Source organism: Rhinoraja longicauda, chromosome 29, assembly GCF_053455715.1.
Source record: "Rhinoraja longicauda isolate Sanriku21f chromosome 29, sRhiLon1.1, whole genome shotgun sequence".
Lineage (NCBI taxonomy): Eukaryota > Metazoa > Chordata > Chondrichthyes > Rajiformes > Arhynchobatidae > Rhinoraja > Rhinoraja longicauda.
The window spans coordinates 7135545-7155951 of NC_135981.1; the positions used below are offsets into that span (position 1 = coordinate 7135545).

General features: G+C 44.8%; 1 protein-coding gene across 11 annotated transcripts in view; it reads right to left on the bottom strand.

The window, feature by feature from the left end:
• The window catches only part of raraa (retinoic acid receptor, alpha a), a 524616-nt gene that overhangs the window by 15775 nt on the left and 488434 nt on the right, over positions 1-20407 (bottom strand). For all 11 annotated transcript variants that reach the window (XM_078424857.1, XM_078424854.1, XM_078424855.1 and 8 more), the window contains one exon: positions 8704-8864. In XM_078424857.1, coding sequence (XP_078280983.1) covers positions 8704-8864 — 161 coding nt within the window. The remainder of the gene's footprint in view (positions 1-8703; positions 8865-20407) is intronic.

A 20407-nucleotide genomic window follows, 5' to 3' on the forward strand; every position in this document is an offset into this window, starting at 1 on the left:
CACAGATTACTTTGAACTAACCCGCCTTGTACACACCGCCTGCACAGATCTAGTGTATGATGTCTGATCTTTCTTTCTTCCTTCCTTTTTAATTGCTTCTGTTGATTAAAAGGTACAGCATGGAAACAGGCCCTTCAGCCCACAGAGTCCATGTCGACCGTCAATCACCCGATCACACTAGTTCCATGTTATCCAAGTTTTGCATTCACTCCTTACACACGAGGGACCTATTGACATGCAAACCCGCGCATCTTTGGGATGTGGGAGGAAAGTCACGCGGTCACAGGGAGAATGCAAATAACTCCCGAGGTCAGGTTCGAATCTGGTCTCCGGCGTTGTGAGGCATCAGCTCCACCAGCCGCACCACTCTGCCGCCCTGGCTGTGACATCCTACTTCAAAACTCATCTGCGAATGCTACTGGTATAACTTGACCAGATTATTTTTTTGTCCTTAGATCGACATAAAATGCTGGAGTAACTAAGCGGGACAGGCAGCATCTCTGGGGAGAAGGAATGGGTGACGTTCCGGGTGGAGACCCAATTCTTCAGACTGAAGTCTCGGCCCGAAACGTCACCCATTTACTCCAGCTTTTTGTGTCCATCTTCGGTTTAAACCTGCATCTGCAGTTTATTCCTACATATTTTATTGTCCTTCCCTTCTTTATTGAGAATAATAGCTCATAATGGGATCTAGGTCCTCAGCACCTTCTGATCCCTTTACTTGCCCGACCAAACCTCCCGGCCAAGGAAAGAACTGTGGCCCGAGACTAAATGGTTCACATTCTAATGTCATGTGTGGATACATACATACTTGGCACAAGTGATGCAGGACGAAGCATACTATTTAAGATGCTGAAATATTTCATTATTTCTTCCATCACTGAAGGTGATCCTTTGAAATTGAATATTTGAAAACGTCTCAGCAGAGTATGACATTGCTGCACTGCGTTTTGGACTAAACTCCAGGACTTAGGTTTAGGTTTATACCACTTCATCAGAAAGGACACATCACATCCCTGTGAAAACAACCACCTCACCTTGAAAGCAGACAAGTGGCAGCAAGAAAAAGACCTGCGGACTGACTTCCTGTCAACATCCTCTTTCCTTGGGGCATAGATACATAGACAATAGGTGCAGGAGGAGGCCATTCGGCCCTGCGAGCCAGCACCGCCATTCAATGTGATCATGGCTGATCATCCACAATCAGTACCCCGTTCCTGCCCTCTCCCCATATCACTTGATTCCGCCAGCCCCAAGAGCTCTATCTAACTCTCTTTTGAATGCATCCAGTGAATCGGAGGATGAGGGGTGATCTTATAGAGGCGTACAAAATGCTGAGAGGAATAGATCGGTTAAATGCACAGTCGTTTGCCTAGGGTAGGGTAGGGGAATCGAGAATGGGAGGACACATGTTTAAGGTGAGGGAGGGGGGGAAAGATTTAATAAAAACCCGAGGGGTAACTTTTTCACTCAAAGATTGGTGGGTGTATTGAACAAGGTGCCGGTGGAGGTAGTTGAGGCAGGTACTATTTATAACATAGAAGAGGCAATTACATAAGTACATGAATAGGATAGGTTTAGAGGAATATGGGCCACATGCAGGCAGGTGGGACTAGTGTAGATGGGGCATGTTGGTCATCGTGGGCACGTTGGGCCGAAAGGCCTGTTTCTGCGCTGCATGACTCTGTAACAAAAACCATCTATGGTGTCTGACAGAAAGTTCATGTTTCAAGGATCAGACGTTCTAGTCATCGGTGCAACAACCCTCTACCAGTCAATGGAGAAATTGGCCTCAACCATGAAGAATTGTAGTTGATGATGGTACTGATCGCATTTCAACACTTCAAACCAAGTACTTCCTACTAGAGACCAGTCCTTCCGCAGTGCCTGTGTAACTGCTAGGTTCATTTCCCATTTAGATTATTTTAAGAGAGACAGGAACATAAATGGTTCCTCATTCACCCCTTGCCGTTTCGGGTGCTGTCATCCTTTGGAGCGCATTTCACTGAGCACCATCTGGGAGCAGTGGTCCCAGCAAAGGAGGTGGATCTTCTGAATAGAGCTCACCTCCTCTCAACTCTGCTCTTTCTTGAGCAGGCCTTTGCGTGCCAACTACCAGTGGAGTGGAGACTCCCAGATATTGGTGTAGGGTCTCATTCAGCGTAACTGACTGGCTCCCCCCCCCCCTCCCCCTCCCAATAACCCCCAGGGCGGCACGGTAGCACAGCGGTAGAGTTGCTGCCTTACTGAAAAGCAACAGAACACATAAAATACATTTTAACACGAACATCCACCAGAGTGTTGTAGGGGAGACACTGTGGTGGATGTTCGTGTTAAAATGTATTTTGTGTGTTCAGTTGCTTTAAAAAAAAATTGGTATGACTGTATGGCAAATGAAATTCCTCGTATGTTGCAAAACATACTTGGCTAATAAAGTATGATTATGATTATGATTACAGCGCCAGAGACCCGGGTTCGATCCTGAGCACAGGTGCTTGTCCGAACGGAGTTTGTACCTTCTCCCCGTGACCTGCGTGGGTTTTCTCTGGGATCTCCAGTTTCCTCCCGCATTCCAAAGACGTAGGCTAATTGGCGTTGATAAAATTGCAAATTGTCCCTAGTGCGTGTAGGATAGTGTTAGTGTGCGGGGATCACTGGTCGGTGCAGACTGGATGGGCAGAAGATGTTTTTGTGCTGTATCTCTAAACTAAATTAAAAACCCCCAATGGCTTAGTCTGTTGATGGCTTACTAGCTGTAAAAGATTAATGAAAATGAATATTTGGAATCCATTTAAAATGTAATTAGATGTGTTTGAACGATTAAAATCTAAATCTAAATCAAAACTAAACACCAAAGCACAAAATGTAAAGTTATAGAAACCATTTCAAAAAACTGTATTATATCAAATACAATGATACCAGCAACACACAATTTAAAATTATTAAATACATATATTTATGATTTCAGCCAAATGAGGGGAAAATGAATCTGTGCTAACAGTGTTCCTCCCAGCCATTCCTCCCCATTGGAATCAAACAGCCTGCTGGCTGGAGTCTTGGTTCTGAGGGCAGATGTCTCTGCCCAAGTACTGGGAAATCCAAGTACATTTATACTTCCCCATTGGACTTCATGAGGAGTCCAACCATGTGGACCACGTGCCTGATGTCATGGACTCATATAGCACGGAAGCAGGCCCTTCGGCCCAGGTTGTCCGTGCCGACCAAGATGTTCCATCTACACTAGTCCCGTCTGTCCGCGTTTCACCCATACCCCTCGAAACCTTTCTTATCCATGTTCTCGTCCAAATGTCTTTTAGTTTAGTTGAATTCATTTTTGTCACGTAAGCCGAGGTACAGTGAAAAGCTTTTTGTGGCGTGCTCTCCAGTCAAGAAAAGATTACACATGATTAAAATTAATCCACCCACAGTGTACAGATACAGGATAATGGGCATAACAGTTAGTGAAAGATAAGGTCCAATTAAAGATAGTTCAAAGGTCTCCAATGAGGTATATGGGAGGTCAGGAATGCATTCTAGCTGGTGAGAGGACGGTTCAGTTGCCTGAGAACACTGGGAAGAACCTGTCCCTGAATCTGGAGGTGTGTGTTTTCAAACTTCTGTACCTCTTGCCTGATGGGAGAGAGAAGAGGGAGCGGCCAGGGTGAGACTGGTCATAGATTATGCTGGTGGCCTTGCCGAAGCAGCGTGAAGTGTGGAGACGTGCCTCAACTATCTCCTCTGGCAGGTAGTTCCATATACCCATCAGCCTCTGTGTGGAAATAGTTGCCCCTCAGGTTCCTATTAAATCTTTCCCTTCTCACCTTAAACCTATGTCTTCTGGTTCTTGATTTCCCTCCTCAGGATAAACGTCGGTGTGAGTTCACCCTATTCCCCTCATGATATTATACACCACTATAAGATCACCCCTCAGCCTCCTGCACTCCAAGGAATAGAGTCCTAGCCTGCTCAACCTCTCCCTCTTAGCTTAGGCCATCAAGTCCTGACAACATCATTGTAAGTCTTCTCTGCATTCTATCTACCTTAACAACATCCTACCTATAAGCAGGGTGACCACAACTGAACAGAATACATCAAATGTGGCCTCACCGTCTTGTACAACTGCACCATCCCAACTTCTATACTTTTATGTGTAGGAAAGAATTGCAGATGCTGGTTTAAATCGAAGATAGACACAAAATGCTGGAGTGACTCAGGGGGACAGGCAGCACCTCTGGGGAGAAGGAATGGGTAACGTTTCGGTTTGAGACCCTTCTTTGGACTGGTCTTTACCCTGACTGAAGAAGGTCAATTTACCGCAGGCCTTTTTGACCACACTATCTACCTATAGCGCCACTTGCAAGGAATTATGTACCTGCACTCCAAGATCCCTCTGCTCCACAACACTACAGAGCCCTGCTATTCACAGTGAAGGTCCTGCCCTGGTTTGTTTTCCCAAAATTCTGCTCCTCGCATTTATCTGCATTAAACTCCACTAACCATTCCTCAGCCCACTTGCCTGACTGATCAAGATATTGCTGGAGTTTTTGATAACCTTCGCTATCTATGATACCACCCAGTTTACTGTCATCTGCAAACCTACTAATCATGCCTTCTACATTCTCATCCAAATCGTTGATATAACCCACAAATAGCAATGGGCCCAGCAACGATCCCCGAGGCACACCACTGATCACAGGCCTCCAGTCCGAAAATCAATCTTCCACCATCACCCTCTGTTTCCTTCCAAGAAGCAAATTCTCTGTCCTAACAGTTGAGTGGATCAATGGAGTCAATGGCAATGTAAGGCAGAGATAGATAGATTCTCGATTAGTACGGGTGTCTGGGGTTATGGGGAGAAGGCAGGAGAATGGGGTTGAGAGGGAAAGATGGATCAGCCATGATTGAATGGCGGAGTAGATTTGATGGGCCGAATGGCCTAATTCTGCTCCTATGTCTTAGGAACTTATCCCTGCCTGTGCTTAGAATCTCTACCCAGGTAAGTTGGTAAAGCTTAGAGCTGTTGGCCCTTAAGTAAAACATCACACCCAAGGTCTGCATGATATGACAACTTATTACACAAGCTCATTTACAATTAACTATATTTCTTCTAAATTTATACTGTCACGACTGCATCATAACACTTCCAACAATTGACAATTTAATATAACTCCAACAATTACCAGTGTTTAAAATTAATTTCAACTGCCACAACTCCCCATTAACATTCTGAGGACAAATGGCCTTTGAGATTCTACCACAGGCCTTGGTGAATAAATAATTAACACGCGGCTGATTCTCGATTTCTCCAGAGATGTAACTTAATTTCATTCAAATTTCCTTGGAAAGGTTCAAATTCTCTAAAACAATTGGTGAGATGAATTTCAGATGACTGATCACATGGTTGAACATTTTATCCCAAGCCATAATTTTGGGGTGGATTTTAAGAGAAAGAGCAACACGCTGAAGCCTTGAAAAACTGGCACATTCAATGGGAGATCCTTCATCTATTGCAGAACAGAACTCAGTAATTGTGCACCGGTATAGTGAACACGAGGTACATTTTACGGCAAGCAAAATAGAGCATCAGTTTTAATCAAAGGATCATACGACCTAGGAGAAGAATTAGGCCATTCGGGCCATCGACTCCGCTCTGCCATTCCATCACGGCTGATCTATTTTTCCCCGCTCAACCCCATTTGTAGATCCATGTCTGGTTTTACTGTTGTACACCTGATCCGATAAAAGTCAGAATCCCACTTCTGACACCATGTTCATCGACGTTTAATCACTGAGTCTTTCAGCTTCGTATATAAGTTCTTTATTAGCAGAACATATAGAGTAAATGCACTTAGCTGCTGTTCGTTCAAGCTCCCATACGAATCTGAAGCATAGCCGAACCGGCACACTAGATGACGCAGTAGAAACCCGACCTGGATTACGGATCGGGTGTACAACAGTAAAACCAGACATGGATCTACACCGTTCACCTGCCTTCTTCCCATAACCTTTCACAACCTTGCTGAACAAGAACCCATCAATCTCCACTTTAAAAATACACTATTTGGCCCCCACAGCCATCTGTGGCAATGAATTCCACAGATTCACCACCCTCTGGCTAAAGAAATTCCTCCTCATCTCCATTCTAAAGGCACGTCCTTTTATTCTGAACTGTGGCCTCGTCCTACACTCTCCCACTACTGGAAACATCCACTCCACATCCACTCTATCCAGGTCTTTCATGATTTGTTAGGTTTCAATGAGGTTCCCCCTCATCCTTCTAATCTCCAGCAAGTACAGGCCCAAGAGCCATCAAACGCTCCTCAGAAGTTAACCCAATCATCCCAAGGATGATTCTAGTAAACTTCCTCTGGATCCTCACCAACGGATCCTCACCAACTTACTCAGTTATGGGGCCAATAATGGCATGTCTAGAGCAAAAAATAAACTGCTGGAGAAATCTTTGAAGTTGTGGAACTGGACTGTATATGAAGGTCAACTCATTACTTTACAAAGATCACTCAAAGGATTCAGTTCATGGCAGATTTAACTGTAAAATGTGCCGAATAAATTGATATTTAAAACAAAGCCCTTACACGAGTGACTTCTGTTATACTGCCTACTTGTTCTTTGCATGACTACACCTTTGTCTGTCTGTTGCAATAGTTGCATTCCACGCCCATGGTTGGCAGATTGATAACAGCCTGCAATTTGCATTGGCACAGGTGGCTTTCCCATCTACATCTGCTGTCTTAGTTTAGTTTAGTTTAGAGATACAGCACGGAAACAGGCCCTTCGGCCCTCCGAGTTTTTAGCCGACCAGTGCTCCCCGCACACTAACACTATCCTACACACACACGGGACAATTCACAATTATACCCAAGCCAATTAACCTACAGACCTGCACGGCTTTGGAGTGCGGGAGGAAACCGGAGATCCCGGAGAAAACTCACGCAGGTCACGGGGAGAACGTACAATCTCCCTACAGACAGCACCTGTGGTCAGGATCGAACCTGGGTCTCTGGCGCTGTAAAGCAGCAACTCTACCGCTGCGCCACCGTGCCATCCATACATCGTCCAAATCAAATAGAAAACATTCACAGCAGTTACTTAATCCATCCCTCGTGCTATTCTGGAACTAATTCATTGGATTCTGATATGAATGAATGAATGAATGAATAAGTTTATTGGCCAAGTATGTGCATATACAAGGAATGTGCCTTGGTGCTCCGCTCACAAATGACAACACAAACATACAGTTAACAATTAAGAATAAAGCATAACCACATCAAAACAATAAGGATACAACATTACGGTCTAAACATGTGGGTGAAAATAAACCAGAGCAAAAAAGAGACTACAGACTTTGGTTATTGAGTAGAACTATCACTCGTGGAAAAAAGCTGTTTTTATGTCTGGCTGTGGCTGCTTTGACAGTCCGGAGTCGCCTTCCAGAGGGAAGTGCTTTGAAGAGTTTGTGGCCAGAGTGAGAGTTGTCAGAGATGATCTTGCCCCCTCGCTTCCTGGTCCTTGCAGTGTACAGTTCGTCAATGGGGGGAAGGTTGCAGCCTACAACCTTCTCAGCTGTGCGAACGATCCGTTACAGCCTCCGGATGTCGTGCTTGGTGGCTGAGCCAAACCAGACCGTGATGGAGGTGAGGACGGACTCAATGATAGCAGTGTAGAATTGGACTAATGTAGCGTGGATGGAACACATTCTTATTAATTCAGCAGAACATTTTTTTTTTGTGCTGGTCTTTTCATTAACCTCTTCTGCACCTGGCCACACAAAGGGGGGCATCCAACAACCGCAGAGTTTCTTTCAACTTAATTCCGCCTCCGCATCTGCTGTGAATGGAATTCTATCAGGTGGAACTGCTGGAGATGGCCGCATGTCTTACTCACCTTCACCTGCCACCTCCCTCTCCCCTCTTCCAGGCAGCGAACATAATGCTGTGTCTCTTCATGCCAAACCATCATCTGTGCCGTGCACAAAGCATCCACTGTTCCCATGTGAATATGACAATGGGTGGTATGCTCGGCTCAAAACCCACTGGGGCCCTCAGCGTCAGATCATGGTCTCGTTGGTCATAACACAGTGAAATTATTCAACTAAAGCACTAGCTTTACACACACACACAGACCATTATACGAATGCAAGCACTCTCCCCACACATTACCGTTCATGGGGGCAGAGTGGGAGGTGGGGGAAGAGTTGCATTCATAGAAAATAATTCCTAAATGCGAAGCAACATCATCTGCATGTGCAGTAAGAAATGCAAATTGAAGAAAAAAGATCCATATTTATCTGCTTATTTTCACCTAAATTCCACGAGAATTTTTTTTAATTCTGTGTCTGATTTGTTTGGTAGTTGCTTGTGAATTCTGAAAGGGCAGATTTTTGTTTGCGTACTGGCATAATGCAGGAGACACTTGCATTTATCTTTAAAGCAGAAGTTGTGCCTCTTTAAGTGACAATAATGCCGCATATTGTTGTACCACATTTGCAGCCGAATCTAGTCTATACATCAATTGAACTAACATTCCATTTAAACGATGGCCATTCATGCTTCCAGTGAGAGCAGAAATGCTGCCCGACATAGCATGCTTAATATCGGTCCTTAGGTTATGGAAGTAGATAAAATCTGTTTAACGTTGATGCTTGGGTTAATGAGTTGGTACTGAATGGTTAACACCAATACTTACAGTAGTGTATTTGCCAAGCTGACATAGTGCTGGGAAGGTTTCCTGATGAGCTTTGCGGACTTTCTCTATTAGATCCTCCGTCTCGGGTGTGATTGTGTAGCTTTCCGAACACTCTTGCTTGGGCGTCTCCTTCTTCTTCTTGTTCCTGTCGTTTCGCACGGCTGAGAGAAGAGGCAGAAAGACAATTAGCTTGTTGGTTAAGGAGCCAAGATATTCCCGTTCAGGGTTTTCCATTTCAAGTTGAGAGAGTCATACTGTTTTACAGCGTGGAACCAGGCCTTTCGGCTCAACTTGCCCACACCGCCCAACATGTCCCATCTACACTGGTCCCACCTGCCTGCATTTGGCCCATATCCCTCTAAACCTGTCCTATCCATGTATCTGTCCGAATATTTCTTAAACATTGCGATAATACCTGCCTCAACTACCTCCTCCGGCAGCCTGTTCCATACACCTACTACCTTTTGTGTGAAAAAGTTACTCCTCAGGTTCCAATTAAACCTTTCCACCTCACCTTAAACCAATGTCCTCTGGTTCTCGATTCCCCTACTCTGGTAAGAGGCTCTGTGCATCTACTTGATCTATTCCTCTCGTGATTTCGTACACCTCTCATGTGTTAAAATGTGTAGGAAGGAACTGCAGATGCTGGCTTATACCAAATATAGACACAAAATGCTGGAGTATCTCAGCGGGTGAGGCAGCATCTCTGGAGAAAAGATGCTACCTATACATTTTCTCCAGAGATGCTGCCTGACTTACTGAGTTACTCCACTATATTCCTTTTCTCCAGAGATGCCGCCTGACCCGCTGAGTTACTCAGCATTTTGTGCCTATCTTTGATGTGTTATAATGCTGGTTCCAGTTTTGTGAGACTCTCCATTGATTCAGATCTGAACATATCCTAGCCATTGCAACACCCAAGGCTAATGATAGAGATGTGATGTGTGTCCTAGAATTAGGTCACTCACCCTCCTCTTGCAAACGGATAATTTATGGCTGAGGGATACAGCGTGGAAACAAGGCCTTCGGCCACCAAGTCCACGCCAACCACTTGTTCTATGTTTTACACGCCAGGGGCAATTTATGGAACCCAATTAACCTACAAACCTGCATGTCTTTGGAATGTGGGAGGAAACCGGAGCACCCAGAGAAAACCAAAGCGGTCACAGGGAGAACGTACAAGCTCCGTACAGACTGCACCCGTAGTCAGAATCGAACCTGGGTCACTGGTGCTGTGAGGCAGCAATTCTACCGCTGCGCCACCGTGCAACTGTGCGAGGGAACTCCAGGAAAAGGTGCAGGATAGAGTGAGCAAAATATTACGATTTAAAATATTTAATCAAGCTGGAAGCCACACAGCACAAGTGATGCTGAACACAAAACGTGGTTTCAACACGCCAAAGTGAAACACATTAGTTCGAAGGCCACAAGACAGCATTCATTGAGAGCCTTGGAGAAAGGCACAGGAAAACGGACAAGCAAAGAGAATTTAAATCCAAGCCTACCAGAAGGAATTCTAATGAATAAAACCCAACTGACTTAGTTGTAAAACAGCGCTGCTGCCAAAGAACTGGGAGTACCCATTTTTCTGGACGCTTGCCATCGCAGGCTTCAGCTGTGTACAGACTCCTGACTTACACTGACCAGGGACCCACAAAAACGTTGAGTTCAGGCTGCCAAAGGCAGGCAGGGAGCTTGATTCCCCCTACGGCTAAATATGCCTTTGGTGGCAGGAGCATCTCCAGGAAGCCGCTGAGAGAATATGGGGCTCAAGTGAAAGGACAATTAATTCCGACGGGCGGTCAATGGGAGGTCCGGGAATGGGAACACACAATGGAACGGGGAGGCAAACCTGCTGTAATGTCTCCGACATCTAATTATTATTGTAACTGAAAAACGACAGCCAGTACCCAAAGCTGTGCAGCGTGATTCACAAAGGAATGAGCTCATTACTAAACTATTAGACTGTGCATATAATCACTCATGTCTGCTGTGTGAATTCAATAACAGGGTAGGGAAAGGGGGAAGAAAAAAAGAGAGCGGAAAATTTAGGAAGAGAAAATTGCAGCTGTACCATCTCGTCAATCATTGCAAAGATCAAATTAAATTGACCGATAATGAGCAGAGCCCGATCTTATATCTTTAAGGGTAAAACTCTACAGAGAGATCTATCATCTTGTGCTAATACAGTAATTCCTCTTAAGCAAATAACCTTTTTGCCATATCGTTTTTTTTAATACTCCACAGAGGCCGAGTGTCAGTGGTTTCAAGCACGTTTAAATTGGTACAGGCTTGTGGGGAGCTGAGGCCGGCCTGGCCAAACGTCTGTGTTGTTTGAGGAAGACACCAGAGGTTGTTAAGCCTGGTTAAAAGGTCGGCCAGTAACGAAGTACATGCCAGACACCAGGTTATTGCTATTTCACTAATTTGGCGACTTGGAGGAATTAAATGCTGGGGGACATCGATCAAAAAGCAATATCCCTTTACTATAGGGAGGACTCATTTCATACTGGAAAGAAAGCCATGACTGAAGATAAACTGGAACCATCCTTTTGCATAAAAATTATCCCATTGAGCTACTATACAGACTGTGCCCAACATAGTGTGAAACCCCCCCCCCCCCCCTCCGTGCTCAATGTCATTAATTCCCCCAACAATGCAGCACATCCTGTGTTGGGACATCGTGAACCTGCTGCATTTTCATGAGTAGTGCCGCCATTACTTGTCGTGTAGCACATAGTGCAGCTTTTAGGCAGCAATACAATAGACAATAGGTGCAGGAGGAGGTCATTCGGCCCTTCGAGCCAGCACCGCCATTCAATGTGATCATGGCTGATCATTATCAATCAGTACCCCGTTCCTGCCTTCTCCCCATACCCCCTGACTCCGCTATCCTTAAGAGCTCTATCCAGCTCTCTCTTGAATGCATTCAGAGAATTGGCCTCCTCTGCCTTCTGAGGCAGAGAATACATAGGCTATAGACTAGGCAAAAGGACGCAAAGTGCTGGAGTAACTAAGCGGGCCAGGCAGCATCCCTGGAGAACGTGGGTGAGGCGACATTTCAAGTCGGGACCCTTCTGCAGACTGGGGTAGGGACCCTTCTGCAGACTGGGGTAGGGACCCTTCTTCACCCATCTATGTTCTCCAGAGGTGCTGTCTGTCCCGCTGAGTTACCCCAGCACTTTGTGTCCTTTTGTAATAAAAAAACTTTTTCACCCAGAGAGTTGTGAATCTGTGGAATTCTCTGCCACAGAAGGCAGTGGGGGCCAATTCACTGGATGTTTTCAAGAGAGAGTTAGATTTAGTTCTTAGGGCTGAAGGAATCAAGGGATATGTGGAAAAAGCAGGAATGGGGCACTGATTTTGGATGATCAGCCATGATCATATTGAATGGCGGTGCTGGCTCGAAGGGCTGAGTGGCCTACTCCTGCACCTATTTTGCTATGTTTTTATGCATAAACCTACATCTGCAGTTCCTTGTTTCTATATTATAAACTCGGCGCCGTGGCAAGTATTTTTGTTTCACATCCCAAATGCTGGAGGCTGAGATAGGGGCTTGGCCAGGTTGTAGACTCGCAATGAAGAAAGTCTCGTTAACTAGATCAGTTGAGAGCTACCCTGTCAGTTGACTGGGAGAATGAAGGAACGTCCATTGTCAGGGGGTTGATACCTGACTTGGGAATTTAGCTTCAGGATTTGACTTAGTTGTGTAGAAGGCTCAGGTTCCTTATGCTTCTCACCAAAGAAGACAATGCAAGTCAATATTTCGGAAGAAAGGACATCCTGGCAGTTGTAAGAAGCTTACATTTTGTCCTGGACCAGTTTTGTTTATGACCAGTTGCACAAAACAGTTCCCTCCCCTCCACTTTTTGTCTGAAGAAGGGTCCCTCCCCGAAACGTCGCCCATTCCTTCTTTCCAGAGATGCTGAGTTTCTCCGGCGTTTTGTGTCCCTCTAAAGTAGCTCTGATGTTGTTTGTGCCCGCTTGCTTAATTGAAGTAGTGTAGTTGTACTTGTCCAATCCAGCAAACACTGTAGTCTGGTCCGATAGTGTCACCGCGTCAGGATAGATCACTTGGTACCAAATACAAACTCATAGATGAGCTGTAATATGACTAGTGTCGACAATGGATTGTGTACTCCAACGTTATGGTGAAGCTGTTAACTGGCACCTACCTCCACCTGATTATTGAAATGAAAATGCTTGTTTGTCAAAACTGCAAGAGTCATGTTGCCAGTTTAGGCGCTTCTAGAATTAATTACAACTAGGAAGTATAATAATCGTCAACTTAGATCATAGGTGTCGCGTATGGTGATGTGTTTATTCACGTCACGACCACATAAATATAGAAATAAGTGCCAATGTGTTTGATTCTGCACAAGGCTCCAGGGCAACTCCTGCACAAAAAGATATAGACCAGCTTTCATCCGCACGGATCCAAAAGCACTCCAGTGTGAGAGCACTTTGTTGCTCTTTGGGCAAAGGTCATTTAAGACTGACCCATACTCACAGGAGTTGGGGCAAAATGTGTGGGGATCTCTACGAGATGTGGACGATAAGAGAAAGAGAGAGAAAAAGAGAGAGAGATAATTAAAATCTTGCAACAGCTCTAAAATGACACATGGTATTGACGGGTTATTGGAGTAATTGTATTTCAAACCATAATTTATTCATATAAAGTATCAGTATTTAAAGGTTGTGGTATTTCTTACTAAACTACCTCACTTAACTTATTGCAAGTCCACTGCTTAACCTGTTCAACAAACCTTAGGTGTAGGGCACATTTGGCATCAGCTTTCATTGTTCATAAGTTACAGGAGGAGATTTAGGCCATTCGGCCCATCAGTTCTACTCCGCCATTCAATCAGGGGTGATCTATCTTTCCCTCTCAACCCCATTCTCCTGCCTTCGCCCCATAACCCCTGACACCCGTATTCAATAAGGCAATCTCTACCTTAAAAATATCCATTGACTTGGCCTCCACAGCCGTCTGTGGCAATGATTTCCACTGATCTCGCCCATTGAGATAGTGTTGGGAGTATTTTAGTAATATTGAGCTTGCCTTGAATGTTATTGCAAAAATAAATTCCAACAGGGTACTGAACACACAGGAAATTATTGTCAAGTTCATCTTTGCCTTCATACAGAAGCACACGCACACAATACCAACAGCTCGCAGAGCTGTTGCCTCACAGCCCCAGACACCCGAGTTCAATTCTGACTTTGAGTGCTGTCCGTGTGGAGTTTGCACATTCTCCCTGAGGCTGCATAGGTTATTTGCGGGTGCTCTGGTTTCCTCCCACGCTCTGAGGACATGTGGGTTTGTGGGTTTATTGGCCCCTGGTGTGTACGGAGTGGATGTGGAAGTGGGGATAACATAAAACTAGTGTGTAGGAAGGAACTACAGATGCTGGCTTACACTGAAGATAGACACAAAATGCTGGAGTGGCTCAGCGGGTCAGGCAGCATCTCTGGAGTAAAAGAGTAAGTGATGTTTCGGATCGAGACCATTATTCAGACTGAGAATCAGGGGAGAGGGAAACTAAAGGTACGAAAAAGTACAAAGAACAAATGAACGAAAGGTACGAAAAGACAAATCAAAGCCTGCAACGATGATCAAGGAAAGGTGGAGCCCACAATGGTCCATTGTTGGCTGTGGAGAAGGTGTTAACGAGTGGACACAAACAGTGAAACCAAGCAGGACGACAGTGAAACTAGTAGAACGACGAGAGTGTGGGGGGGGGGCACGGAGAGAGAGGGAATGCAAGGGTCGGCGTACGAACGGAAGATCGGTCGTGAACATGGACTTGGTAGGCCGAAGGGTCTTTTTCTTCGCTGTGACTTTCACTAACAAATACTAGATCAGGAGCTGGAAGGCAAGCTACACCCTTTCTACCATGGCCCTAGTCTGGTGCTGCTCTGTTATGTATTTCCGTTACCATCCAAGTCGTCAGGCCGTTAAAGGCTTGCTGCTGAACCAATTCTTATGAAGCACAGTTCTCACAGGCAGCTGCTTGCAGGCATCAGTTAATCTCACTGGGGTACAGTAAAATCACTTCAGTTGACAAAATCCACCAACAAAAAATGTTTTATATTGAAAAAGGAAATGAGGAGGTGACTATTGTGTATACTGGTAGCCAAATATCATAACTCCCCTTCATATTTTCCAGCTGTGCCGAATCCTAATGCCGGGCCAATATCCAACAGATTTTATAGTCTTCATGATCTAAATTCCATACAGTCACTTGCCAAGCAATTCATGTTTTTAAGCACTTTAGCATTTTCTATGTTCACATAAATGAACCATCAGATTATGCGGAATTTCAAAATAGTTTTCGCCACCCATAATATGTCTTTGGTTTTTTTATTATCCACACTGAATTGAATGCTCACTGCCTCGGCTTCCACAGTCCACTGAACCGTCAAAGATGAGAATAAAAAGGTCAAGTCAAGTCAATTTTATTTGTATAGCACATTTAAAAACAACCCACGTTGACCAAAGTGCTGTACATTAGTTCAGGTACTAAGAAAACGAACACACAATGACACACAAAGGTGACCCAAACCTTCGAGTATGCTGTCGGAAGGAACTGCAGATGCTGATTTAACCCGAAGATAGACACAAAAGTCTGAAGAAGGGTCTCGACCCAAAACGTCACCCATTCCTCCTCTCCAGAGATGCTGCCTGTCCCGCTGAGTTAATCCAGCATTTTGTGACTACATTCAATTTAAACCAGCATCTACAGTTCTTTCCCACACAAAAGACTGGAGTAACTCAGCGGGTCAGACAACATCTCTGGAGAAAAGGAATACGTTGGCGTTTCAGTCTGAAGAAGGGTCTCGATCCGAAACTTCACCTATTCCTTTTCTCCAGAGATGCTGGAGACCCGCTGAATTACTCCAGGTTTTTGTGTCTGTCTTCCAGTATATGCTGTCTAAATAGCTGACTTCCTCCAGCAGTTTGCTTTTTGCTCCAGATTGCTGCATCTGCAATCTCTTGTATCTCCACATTAGCCTGTCTGCATCACGACTTCACTGCCCACTTCTAAAGCTTATCCACCTCTGTCCAACTGGATGAGAGTGCAGCCAGCTACTTCCACTATTAGCCATAGAGTCATACAGAACGGAGACAGGGCCCTCAGCCCAACCTGCCCATGCCCGACCAAGAAGTCCCATCCACACTCATTCCACCTGGCCACATTTAGCCCAGATCCTTCTAAACCTTTCCTATCCATGTATCTGTCCAAATGTCTTTTAAATGTTGTAATAGGAACCTGCCTCTACTACCTCCTCCAGCAGCTTGTTCCATATACCCACCATCCTCTGATTGCCCCTCGGGTTCCTATTAAATGCTTCCCCTCTCACCTTAAACCTATGGTTCTTGATTCCCCTACTCCGGGTAAAAGACTTTGTGCACCTAATCTGTTCCTCTTGCCCATCCAGCAGTAGCAAACTAATATAGCAATGTTTTTTCTTCCTGCATTTGGATCATAACTATTGGTGCTCCCTGAGGATCGATCCTTGGTCCCTTCCTATAACTTATCCATTGTCCTGAGCAACATCATCTGGAATACAGCACCAGTTTCCAAACATGAGCTGAAACCACAGAGGTCGACCATCCACCCATTCCCTTTGAAACCTCTATTGAGTCTAAGTTACCAGATGGTTTATTGGACATCGCAGACTAGATGAGCAAACACTTCCTCTAACCATTGGGAAGCTCGAAGCTGGGAGTTCAGGAGGACCCAATGCATCTTTTTGCCAGGTGACTTCAATATGTTCTATTTTCATAATGAGTTTGCCATCTCCACTTCCATGTCTTCCCGGTCCATCGTTCGTTTCCTGTCTCATTACCACTCCTTTTTGCCTCAGACTGTCTTCCCTTTTCCTCGACACTTTTATCCTGCATCCTGTTCTCCCTCCTTAATTTTGCTGTATCTGAGAACTTCCTTTATCTCCAATATTTTCCAGTTCGGATGTTAATTTGTTGATCTGAAAAGTTAACTCTTTTCTCTCTCCACAGGTGGTCCCTGGTCTACTGAGTATTTTGAATATCTAGTGCTTTTATTCCAGCTTTCCAGCCATTCACAGTATTTTGCTAATTTTATTTTACCAACAGCCTCGATGCTGATACTGCCATTGCTTGAAGACACTTGGCTATGTTCTGCCACTTGCATACTGCATAGACATTTAGACGTTAGAGATACAGCGTGGAAACAGGCCTTTCGGCCCACCGAGTCCGTGCCGACCAGCGATCACTCCGTGCACGAGCACTATCCTACACACTAGGGACAATTTTTCAACTTACCGAAGCCAATTAACCGACAAACCTGTACGTCTTTGGAATGTGGGAGGAAACCGGAGCACCCGGGGAAAACCCACGCAGTCACAGGGAGAACGTGCAAACTCCATACAGACAGCATCCGTAGTCAGGATTGAACCCAGATCTCCGAGGCAGCAACACTACCGCTGCGCCCCTGCAAAACCTACCAGCGGTTTGCAGCACACATACGAGATCGATAAGAGCAACAGTCTTTTCACTTTCAGTTCAGTAGTGCCCTTAATATTGCATTAAACATGAAGACCATTGTACAGTCTGTCCAAGCCAATGATCAATATGCGGCTTCGATGCATTGCTTTGATCATCTCATCTCAATAGAACAGCCGTACAATACTACTGCTAGAAGCGGAATAATCTATCCATCAGTTAAAAGAAGGGCCCCGAACCAAAACATTGTCTGGGCATTTCCCCCTACAGATGCTGCCGGACCTGCTGAGCCCCTCCAGCATTTTGTGTTTCACTCTATCCATCAGATGATGGTTTTGCTTTGAAAGTACAGAGAACTACCACACATCCTGCATCAGAGACACAAGGAGCTGCAGACCCTGGGATCTTGAGCAAAAGACAAATGGTGGAGTAACTCAGTAAGCCATGCAGCATCTGCGGAGGGAATGGATCTGTGACGTATCGGGTCTGGACCCTTCTTCAAACTCAGACCTGAAACGTTGCCAATCCATTCCTTCCACAGATGCTGCCTGACCTGCTGAGTTACTCCAGCACTTGGTGCTCTGGAACATATTCAGAACAGACTAGAACTTTTCTGGGAGAATGTACTCATTGCACATAGTACTGCAGAGACTCCTACATCACTGGGGTAATAAAAACATGATGTGAAGAAGGTGTATAATGCCAGTAAGTAGCTAAGTATTTCTGTATCTCAGTGACCTAATTTTCACAGTCTATTTATAATCAACTCCAAAGCGATTAGAATACACAATTGAGCCTTATCAAAGACAGAAAGAAGTTGCAGAGTCTGCATACATCCTCAACTAATGTTCTAAGCATTCAATATTTATATGATAATGATCATGCGACTTAAGCTTCCTTGTTATGTTGCTAAAATATAATTCTCCCTTGAGGGTATTTTAAATAAAATTATCCATTAAGTTGATGGGGGGGGGGGGGGAGGAAAAATCAGTGCCAACATTTAATTTCCATTCTTAACTGCCTCTGAAATAGGGAATCAATTAAAATACAACCATAATGGTGAGTCTTGGTTCACACACAGGCCAAGTTTGAGAAAGAGCAGGATTTCCCTCATTGGAATGCACAGGTTTACAAACCTATGACCAGAGGACATGGGTTTAAGGTGAAGGGGAGAAGATTTAATAGGAATCTGAGGGGTAATATTTTCACACAAAGGGTGGTGGGTGTATGGAACAAGCTGCCAGAGGAGGTAGTTGAGGTTGGGACTCTTCCCAACGTTTAAGAAACAGTTAAGACAGGCACATGGACAGGACAGGTTTAGAGGGATATGGACCAAATGCGGGAAGGTGGGACGAGTGTAGCTGGGACATGTTAGTCAGTGTGGACAAGTTGGGGCAAAGGGTCTGTTTCCACACTCTATGACTCTCGGTAAAACGGTTTCATAGTCACCATAGTACTGCTAGCATTTTATACCAATCCTATTCAATTTCTGAAATGCAAGAAATAGAAGATATCCTAGCTTCCATGGTGGGAATTGAACTTGCGCCTTTGGTTCAATTGTCCTGGGCTCTTTACAGTAACATAATCACTGTGATACTGTATTCACTGATGGCTGCCACAAATGTTTTAATAAATTACTTTCCAGTTCTGTACTTCATACATCACGTGTGTACATTAACTGAATACAGAGATTTTTCACTGCAAATCAACTTCAGCACCATTTTACAGATTCATGATGCAAAATCTAATGTTCCTCCAGAAACACTAACCCAGTGGTTGATGGAACAACACAAGCATAATGAGCCTTATACTGCAGTAATGATATATATGGCCCAAGTGGCATGAATCTAAAAATGTCAAGATTTTTTCCAATATTTGCCCTGCTCCTTAGCCATTTGGCTGCCAATGCTTCTGCCGTTTCAAGCAACACGTTGACTTGTAGAATAGTACTGGCCAGAGCTCCCTTGCTTTCCTGCTACAGTTTGCCTCTGCGTGTGAAGAGGTTAAGATTCACAATTCTTGCAATCTGATTCCGGTGGGAAATACATACTTTAAAAAAGAAGCTGCATTCACATTCCTTATATGATCCTCTTGAAACCATGTTTATAAATGTATTGTCTGCGTTATTGCGTTTTTGTGTGTTGGTGGTGCAAGCCACAGGGTGTTGCATGTGTCTAGTGCCCTGGCATAAATCCAGATGCCGTTGGCTAGCAGTTTTTGCAAAAAAGGGAGGCGAGTGCTTGAGCCTCCCCCTGCTAGTACACAACCTCTGCATCATCAAGACCCTCGCAGTGCCTCCTGGTGGCAACACATGGTAACTGGGGCCACCTTCAGTCCCAGGCTAAACTGAGCGGGGATCTTGGAGGAACTCTGGCCCCCAGATATGCGACGTGCAGGCCCACCGGCGTGTGGACACGTCCTGACGTCCATCAACCGAGTAGGCCCCAGGCGTAGCAGCCATGCAGTTCCTCTGGAACCAGCCTATCAGGTCAAGAGGGGAATGCAGATGCTGGGCAAGTTTGTATTCCCATTTACCTGCCCAGGCTCAGCGGCCAAATCTAATGGAGAGGACACTTCATCCTTGCTGGGCACAGTGAGATGTAACCACAGATGAAAAATCCCCCTCTCCAAGCAGGACAACGCCAAGCCGCGCCATCATCTCCCACAGATGGATGGATGCCAGTACAGTATTGCATTTCCAGACCTGTTAGGTTGCTGCAAATAAGAATGTAATTGTTCCGTTGTTAGTACATATGACGTACATATAATAAATACTCTTGTCTTGTCTCCTATCTTGAGATCCACGATTGGATCACGTCTTGGTAACGTATGGTAATGGAAGCATAAACTATTGGATTAGTGTTTCATCTATCATCTAAACCAACCAAGTAGGCCGAATGGTCCGATGGTTTAGTCCGAATGTCAATAAACTCTTAATTATGTTTGAAGAATGTTCAGCTGGGTGATGCAGCTAGAATGTCCCAGGTTTAACAGTTGTAATGGGTTATCTCATCTCAGTTGGACAAAGATACAATTGGTGACAGACCGCTAGTTTCAGAAAAGAAAAAGGCAAACCACCATTTGCTTTGCTGATCACCATCAGTGAGGCTTGATGGAGAATGTGTGCTTGCACGAGTACATTTCTTGAGCCAGGAAGAAATGGGCTCCACTGTGATGTCTTTTTTTTGGTTTTGTAGCTTCCTGTTGCTCATTTCC